This window comes from Syngnathoides biaculeatus, chromosome 5 (genome assembly GCF_019802595.1).
Source record: "Syngnathoides biaculeatus isolate LvHL_M chromosome 5, ASM1980259v1, whole genome shotgun sequence".
Classification (NCBI taxonomy): Eukaryota; Metazoa; Chordata; class Actinopteri; order Syngnathiformes; family Syngnathidae; genus Syngnathoides; species Syngnathoides biaculeatus.
In genome coordinates, this window is record NC_084644.1 from 6,250,448 (window position 1) to 6,259,433 (window position 8,986).

Genomic DNA, 8,986 nt, shown 5'->3' on the forward strand with positions numbered 1-8,986 from the left:
CTTCCTTTTTTATCAGCCATTTTTCCACGTTGTGCCGTCAAACTGCAATATGTGTGCTTTAGAACGTGCTTTAGAATGATCGCAAACAGACATTTCCCCCAAATCTGTTCCTATCATCTTTTGGTGGATTACACAGGGACAAGCCGAAAGGAAAAGAAGAAGACACATGGTAAAGATGGCATATGACATATGTCATATATTTTAATGTTGCAATTAAGAGCACGGTAATCTTGAAAAATAAGAATTACGTTTGAAAAATAAATGAACTCGTTTCAGTTTAAATTGCAGAGCCCTTAGCTGGCATGTCATATCCGAATTTTATCTGAAAATTAGTCAAAATAATGTATTAAATTATCTAAATTTTAAAATCCTTCCGGCTACTTTCGCTGTTGTTGTTGTCTGCTTCCGGGGTGGGCGTGGTTTGGCGTTTCTTTTGTGAGAGGAGTCTTCTGGCTGACTTGACGGTTTTTGCGTCTTCTCCGTGACTTTCTTCCCCAAAAACTGGTCTCGACTGCTTGGTCCACGAACGACAGCTTGATGAAAACGAACCCGCTAAGTTATTGTAGCTTTTGTGTCGTGTTTTGTAGGACTTTTACGTGCTTGATAAATCACTGCTGTTGAATTTAGCGATCTCGCTAGCTTGTAGCCGTCGTCCCGGTCCAGGAAATGTCTTCAACTTTGTCGACGCTGACAAGCGCGACTTTTAAGACCACTTCCAATTTACTGAACCCGTTTTCGCGCTGAAGTCCGGGCGACCGAACCGTCTCCGCGGAGATGTTCGCCACGGCCACTAGGAACTTCGTGGAGGAGGTGGACGAGCGCGGAGGTTCGCTGATCCCGATGAGAAGCCTCAACGACTGCGTCTCGCTGCTCACCGTGGTGCTGAGCCAGAAACGCTTCTGGTTCTGGCAGAAGCCCAAACGCAAACTCACGGACTTCACCCTCAACGATATCCTCACAGGGGACGAGCCCATCACGCCAGGTAAACATGCACAAACACTGAAAGTGGATGAATTTATTCCCAACAGCACTTCCGGGACTCTGTGAATGTTCCATTATCATTATTATTTTCAGATTTGTTGCCGTGTTAATCGAATTTGCCGCTCGTCTTCAGAATCAGTGAAACTTGTTAAGAGTTTACACGATCAGATCACTGACCCAAAAAAAAAAAAAAGACTGTATAGCGCACACACATCTAGCTGTGTCTCGATTAGTCGAAGCCTGTTGGCCGCCATCTTGGTACTCCCAAAAGGTGTGGAGGACGTGGTTTGCACGTTGGATTATGGCGGGTTTTTTTTTTTTTTTTTTCCAAAAGTTTGGCATGTACAATTAAAACTGGTGGTGTGAGCTTGACATTCTTTTCAGTTCTGGTAACATGAGGGATTTTTAATTCGATTTGATAAGCCAAAAAAAAGGCTAAATGCAAAGAAATGACATAACACTGTGACTACCAAGAAACCTTGCATATTAGCTAGCGCCCAATTTCTGTGACATGTTAACTTTTCCCAAAATGCACTGTGAAGCACTATCATCATAACATAGCAAAAAAAAAAACCCTAAGCATTTTTGTCCTAAAATCATTCAATTTTAAGTCAATCAGTTCGATCTATTTCTGGAAATATGGGAAAATACATGCTAAACGCGTTGTTCATTTGTTGTCTTTGCGACGTCCGATTTCAGATAGAAAATTTCAACTTGTTTCCTTGCATTTGAAAATCAAATTCAATGTGCAGAGTTCTGTAAGATGAAATTCATCCAAAATTTCACCAAAAAAAATGTGTTTTCTTGCTTAGCCGCTGATGAAGTTTGGGAAAATATTGACATCACTTTTTCGTGAAAAACCGTCGGCCTATAAAGGTGATGCAGAGAGTGAACAGTGAACAACAACCGGAAACAAAACTTTGTTCAAGTGAATTAAGATCATCAGAAAATAAAAAAAAACAACTTTTAAAAACAAAGTTTAACAGTGTCAAAATAAATCTTTCTAACTTACCTGTGGAATGTTTCCTCAGAGCCACGAAACTGGCCATTAACGTAGGTCGGCACGGTTGTTTTGGGAGTATCAACATGGCGGATATCCGCTTTCAGCGACTTCAGTTTTCGTGATCAATGAGCCATCAGGTCTTTTTTTTTTTTTAGATCAGTGGATATGACCATCTTGGGCGGATCGGTCGGTAATCAGTTTTTTATGCAATTTTTGTGATTGGCTGTAATGTCTTAATTAGACAATGATGTCATTGACTAGTCCTCAAGCCCAAAAAAAAAAAAGCCCCTTTAAATGACGCGCGTCTCCGTCGACAGTTTTAATCGAGACAGACTTCATCAAATACGTCGGGACTTACGGCGACAACATCCAGGGGACGGCGGATGGCGCGTTCCTGCATTCCAACGTGAGCGCGGAGGGCAAAGAGTCTTCCAAACTCCAGTTGTTGTTCGGCAGCTTGAAGAAAGACGAAGTGGACGTGCGCAAGCTGCTGCAAGACTCCAAAAACAGGTTTGCCTTGAGAAAGTTGAACACGCTTTCATTGGAAGACGTCGACCTTCAGAATCAAAAATGATGTTTGTCAAAGGTCGCCTCAGAGCAGGAATCATTTTTATCCAATCTACAATATTTTTGTTTACATATTCATTTGAGACCAATAGAGATAAAAGATTACAAATTAATACTGTCAAAAAGTTCAATTTTTTTTTTAAACACCAAGATTTTTTTTGTCACTCAGATTTAAAAAATATAATCAGATTTGATGTTATGGATTTTTCTGGACCTAGATTTTTTTTTTTTTTTTTTTGGCCCAATGCCGATTCCGATATTTTCCAGAATAAAAATTCAGAAACTCAAATAATCAGTTAATGATTAAAACAATGTATATACTTATTTCTTGTCTTGTAATATGCTATAATTATCATTTTCATAGAGACATTTTGTAATGATTTACCAGTATCACGATCCATCCATCCATTTTCTTAACCGCTTATCCTCACAAGAGTCGCGGGGAGTGCTGGAGCCTATCCCAGTTGTCAATGGGCAGGAGGTGCGGTACACCCTGAACTGGTCGCTGGCCAATCGCAGGGCACATTGAGACAAACAGCCGCACTCACAATCACACCTAGGGGCAATTTAGAGTATCCAATCAATATTGCACGTTTTTGGAATTTGGGAGGAAACCGAAGTGCCCGTCAAGAACCCACGCAGGCACGGGGAGAACATGCAAACTCCACACAGGCGGGGCCGGGATCGAACCCGGGACCTCAGAACTGTGAGGTCAACGCTTTTCCAGCTGAGCCCACCGTGCCGCCCGGTATCGTGATGGTTTTTTTTTTTTTTTAATTTTTGGAATCCTTTAAATGAAATGGGAAAAAAAAGTTTGAAATCAGGAAAACCGAGCTATTATTCCGCATGTCTGCAGTTAAAAAAAAAAAATTGATGTAATACTGCCTGTCCAAAGAGTTTGCTTTGAACTGTTACTGAACAACGGATCATTTAAGTACCGTAATTCCCAGCCTACAGAGTGCACCTGTTTTTATGCCTCACCCAGTATATTTGTAAAGGAAATACTATGTGGTACATACATACGCCACAGCTGTGTAAAAGCCGCAAGTGCCCACATTGAAACATGAGATATTTACAATGAAAGACGGTACACAAAGAGTTTAACGCTAGTGCCGCCATGCTTACAGTAGCACCGCCGCCGTGCTTACGCTAGCGCCACACTAACGAGGCCGGTTGGGAAAAAAAAAACACGGCAGTAACGCGCTAGCGCAGCACTAACAGGGCCGGACCGGTAAAAGTCACTTCCTCGGCACATATATTCCACCGGCCTCACTCTTACCTTTTCCGCTCGAGTGCCCCCTTGCGGCCGTTGGGAAAAAATTGCACAAATTAGAGGCATCACCGCATAAATCGCAGGGTTGACAGCGTGTGGAAAAAAGTCGCGGCTTATTGGCCGGAAATTACGGTAACTTATTTGTTACATTGTTCCAACTTTTACGGCGAAACGTTTCACTTTCACACACCGCGTTACTGAATCTTATCTCGGGATTTGCGCGTGCAATGTTTCGATTGTTTGACTATTCATCCTCGTGTCCCCCCCCCCGCCAGGGTTCTGGACATGTCCCACCCTCTGATCCAGCAGACCAAGAAGAAGCGTCAGGCGCTGGGCGTGGTCAAGGAGCGCATCGCGACCAGCCAGCCGTGCAGCGTCATCGAGGAGCTGCAGCAGGCCGAACAGTGCGCTTGGACGCTCAGCCTCTGCGGGGCAAAGAGTCCAAAGGTCAAAAGGGCGACTCATCGCAAACGTCTCTCATTGCTTGACATTTTACGACACGTTCCGTATAAATGTTTGGACTTTGCTCCTTGGTTTTGAAACCCACCGTTGCGTGTCTGTCAAGTGTTGTCAAATAGTTTCTCGCTTTTAATGGAATTTGGTTCCACCATATGACGGGTGTCAAACTCATTTTTGTCGCGGGCCACGTTGTAGTTATGACTGGGAAACCATAAAAATCTGTAATCGCGTCATCGTATTTACGCGCGAAATTTATAAACTGGTTTTCGGATCGGAAATCAAGCGCAATGGGTTTTTCGTCCGTTTGGTGACACAAAAATGCTGAAAATATATCCTTGTTATTTATGAGACATGACAATGTGAAACTTTGGTACAGATTTTCACAAAAATCATGGAAGTTGAGACTGATGATTTGCTGTCACTGGCCTTATAAAATCCGGTGGTGGAGCAGACCTGGCGCCCCGGCCATGAGTTTGACACCGGTGCAATATACATATAGAAAATACATACACAGAATCAATATTGACCTCCTGGACTGCGACCGCCAACTTAAACGTGTGTGTGTGTGTGTGTGTGTGTGTGTGTGCGCGCGCAGGTGTCCCTGAAAGACAATGGCAGCCTGAGCAAGGACAGCAACGTTACCATGGAGATTCCCACAAACACCACCCTGGCGTACGCCCTCATTGACCTTGAGGTCAAGCACGACGGTCGCTATGGTGAGAAGGCATTCTTCAAAGCGAAGAATTATGGAACAATAACATTTCTTACCTGCTGGTTCATCTCAATACTTTGGAATATTGTGGAAATTGTCATAAAAAAGTGTTTTCTTCTGTGTTAATGTAGTACAATATGAATTCCGCTTTTTGCATATGAGAACTTAACTTTGGTGTCTGAAAACGTCGATGTATTTGAAATGGCTCTGGCTATGCCATGTTTTCACAGAGCTGTGTCTGATGTCAGACAAGGGGGGCTTCGAGGTGGACAGTCCCGCCCAAAACGACCCCGACGTCGGCCATCTTGCGCGAGGTCAGTTATTGCCGACGCTTCCGTTTTGGCTTTTGCACGAGACTTGCAACTATTTTCCGAAACACAATAATTGCTAAACACTTTTGATATGGAATTGATTTGGTTTTGGACCCTCTATTATCGACATACTTAAAACCACTGTTCCCGTGGTAACCAAAAATGTTCAAGTACCTCACGAGATCTTATAATAATGGTGTTATGCGAACGCACAATATGTCAACACACATCGAGGCTCATTCATAAAAATGAAACGTGATTCATATTTATATATTCATATCATCTGTTTAGTCAGCACGGTGTTGCAGCTGGTAAAACGCTTGCCTCACAGTTCTGAGGACCCGGTTTCTATCCCGGGCACTCCGGTTTCCTCCTACATCCCAAAAACATTAATTGGACCCTCTAAATTGCTTGTAGGTATGATTGTGAGTGCGGCCGTTTGTTTGTCTCCACGTGCCCTGCGATTGGCTGGCGACCAGTTCAGGGTGTACCCCGCCTCCTGCCCGTTGACAGCCGGGATAGGCTCCGGGACTCCCTGCGAGCCTCGTGAGGATAATCGGCAAAGGAAAAAATGGATGGATGGATAACATCTGTTTACGCTTAGCAATGAATTGTTGTTTTTTCTTTTCATTGTTGATATTCAAGAAGGTAACACAAATTTTATGTAGAATCACCGCAGAGGTAAGATTGAACGCTTAATACATTACATATTACGTGCAATGGGAGGATCATAACAATCTAACTGGACCCTGGATATGAACTTTTAAGATCTTGCGGGTATGTCACATAATGGAGTTGTTGCAATTCTTGAACAAAATGCTTTCAAACGTAGTAATAAAAAATATATATAAGACTGTATTGTACAGAGCCCCAAAGGGACCTTGAAAAAAAATTACAATGTAATGAGAAGCTTACTCATTTTTCAATGTCCCTTTACGGGCTCCGGAGTATTGTGCTATATATATAAAAAAAAAAAAACCAACAACAAATTGACGTAATTTCAGAGAATGTAAAGAATTTTGTTTTTGCTTCACTTCTTCTTCTGGCCTTGGCCACCTGGGCCATATTGCAATGTGTTTACTTTGAACTTCAACCGGGAGGTTTGAATCCATCCATTTTCTTTGCCGCTTATCCTCACAAGGGTGGCAGGGAGTGCTGGAGCCTATTTCCTGCTTTCAACGGGCAGGAGGCGGGGTTACACCCTGAACTGGTCGGCAGCCAATCGCAGGGCAGATGGAAACAAATGACCAATCGCACCTACAAGCAATTTAGAGTGTCCAATTAATGCTGCGTGATTTTGAGATGTGGGAGGAAACCGGAGTGCCCGGAGAAAAGCCACGCAGGCACGGGCAGGGCCGGGATCAAACCCGGGTCCTCAGAGCTGTGAGGCCAACACTTTACCAGCTGAGCCAATAAGTAAAAAAGAGAATGGAAAAACTCAAGATGCGTCACTTTGAGAAGTAATAACGCAGCCAACATAATTTTTTTTTTTTTTTTTTTTAAACTCACTCCCGTGAGGCACTTAGCAATCGGCAGTTGACCGTTTCAATGTCTCCCGGCGACATTTTCAGAGCTGCAGAACCTCGGCGCTCATTTCCAGCTGCTGTCGGCTATCCCCGCCCGCAGCAGGTCTTCGCTGCTCCGGAACACGGCGGCCGTCACGGAGGACCGAGCGGCTCTCGGTGCTCTTCAGAGTCTGGTGAGACGGCGCGACTCCGCGATCCCTTTTTGGACCTCGCTCGTCTTTGTCTCTCGCAGCTGGACCAGATGCTCCTGGATAAGAGCGCGAATACGGACGATGTTTCGGAGGCGCACAAACGGTTGATCCGGCCCGTTCTGGATGTGCTGGAAGAGTCGGAATCCGGGTCGGCAGCCCAGGGGGAGCGCTCGGCGTCGGTCCTCTGTGCGCTTCACCTCGTCATCAGCGCCTTGGATGGTGAGCGTTTCGATACTTTTCTCGATCCGTTTGGGTCGTGGCGGCATTTAGGAGTCAGCCATCAGATTCATTTCCATGCTCAAGGAATCCCGAGTCGCGGACTCTGACCCACTGAAATCGTGGTCACTAACCAAAATTGATGAAGCTACCAAATGATAATGTCATGCATGTTGTTGTCCAAAACATAAGTTTGAATTAAAAAAAATATATATTTTTCATTTGCAAGGCCTGAGGGCTTGACGCTTAAGAGTCAATTCAAAAACTTTCAAGGGCAATCTGTATGTTATTCAGGACTCCAGGAAATTGATTTTGGAGTTCGATACAAAATAACAAAACACAGGTATGATGCTAAAAAAAAAATCTGTTTATAATTACCCAGACCCTGTTTTGAAACCCTAACCGTGTTTTCAAAACCTATTTTGCAATTCCAGACTTCCTACTTTAAAACCCAAATCTGTTTTGAAACCTTAATTTGACACCCTTACCCTGTTTTAAAACTCTACTATGAAACCGTTAACCTTATTTTCAACCCATAATTTCAAACCCAAACTGTTTTTCAACCCCAATTAGAAACCACAACATTTTCAAAACCTTAACCCAAATCCCAACCCTACTTTGAAACCCTAACCCCGTTTTGAAATCATACTTTGAAACCCTAAATCTGTTCAAACCATCATGTTTTGAAACCTAAACCTTGTTTATAAAACCCCAAAAAGCAACCCTAATACTATTTTTAAACCCTAAATTGAAAGCCTAACCCTGTTTTACAACTCTACTTTGAAACCCTAAACCTGATTTGAAATCCTAATGCAAAACGTTAACTGTTTTCAAGACTAAATTTGTAACCGTAAAGATGCTTTGAAACCTTATTTTGAAACCCAAACTCTGTTTTTCAACCCCGATCAGAAACCACATTTTCAAACTCTAATTCAAAACCCTAACCCTGATTCCAAGCCCTAATTTGAAACCCTAACCCTGCATTAAAAGTCTACTATGAAACTCTTAACCCATAATTTGAAACCCTGAACCTGATTAGAAATCCTAATGTAAAACACGAACCCTGTTTTGAAGTCACAATTTGTAACCGTAAAGATGTTTTGAAACCTTATTCAATAACATTTTTCTCTTCCAAGAACTGAGTTGCGAAAGTCTCGCTGCGCTGAGAGCCTGCAGCAGCCCCGATGCGCTCAAAGTCCTGGATCTTCTGGTTCGTAAAGATAATCTCGACCACACTAAAATGTTTCTCAATGTTTTCCCCCTCATTTGCTCCGTCACATCTGTTCTAGGTCCAGGGCTTGTCGGGAAGCGGGGCTTCGCCGGCGAGCGGCGCGGACCTCTCCGCCGTGCCGGAGGACGTCTTGCTGAAGGCCGAACGTCTGTTCGCCTCCTGCGGCGTCAGCCTGGAGAGGGACGCGGCCGCCGTCCGGATAAACCGACTGCGGCAACCAGGAAACCGCCCGCTGGTCTTGTGTATCGCCCTCAGAGGCCTCCACTCACTGGCGCACCGTGTTTAAGGTCACATTTTTACGACGGGCTTTCATCCAAAAACTCCCTCAAGGCTGGAGCAACCTTTTATATCCTCATGTGCTGCAATTGTTTTTGTTTACCTGTGACAATGTGCTGCTCTATAGTCATTTTCTCACAAACGGCCGCACTCACAATCACACCTACGGGCAATTAATGTTGCATGTTTTTGGGATGTGGGAGGAAACCCGCGCAGGCACGGGGGAGAACGTGCAAAGTC

At 43.9% G+C, this 8,986-nt stretch overlaps 1 protein-coding gene across 1 annotated transcript; it reads left to right on the forward strand.

Annotated features, from left to right (window-relative positions):
- The first annotated feature begins 295 nt into the window (after positions 1–295).
- Positions 296–8,848, forward strand: gsdmeb (gasdermin Eb). Its single transcript, XM_061818904.1, has 9 exons — positions 296–982; positions 2,302–2,494; positions 4,100–4,271; positions 4,879–4,999; positions 5,226–5,309; positions 6,878–7,005; positions 7,065–7,242; positions 8,376–8,449; positions 8,529–8,848. The coding sequence occupies exons 1-9, from the start codon at positions 775–777 to the stop codon at positions 8,754–8,756; spliced, it is 1,386 nt and encodes a 461-aa protein (XP_061674888.1). The 5' UTR covers positions 296–774; the 3' UTR covers positions 8,757–8,848.
- Positions 8,849–8,986: the final 138 nt, after the last annotated feature.

What these genes read in the sequence shown, in the direction of transcription:
- gsdmeb (XM_061818904.1), top strand. Translation starts at nt 775, where the DNA reads ATGTTCGCCACGGCCACTAGGAACTTCGTGGAGGAGGTGGACGAGCGC. An exon ending in GGACGAGCCCATCACGCCAG is followed by an intron (nt 983 to 2,301) that starts GTAAACATGCAC and finishes CTCCGTCGACAG; the next exon opens with TTTTAATCGAGACAGACTTC. An exon ending in CGTCGGCCATCTTGCGCGAG is followed by an intron (nt 5,310 to 6,877) that starts GTCAGTTATTGC and finishes CGACATTTTCAG; the next exon opens with AGCTGCAGAACCTCGGCGCT.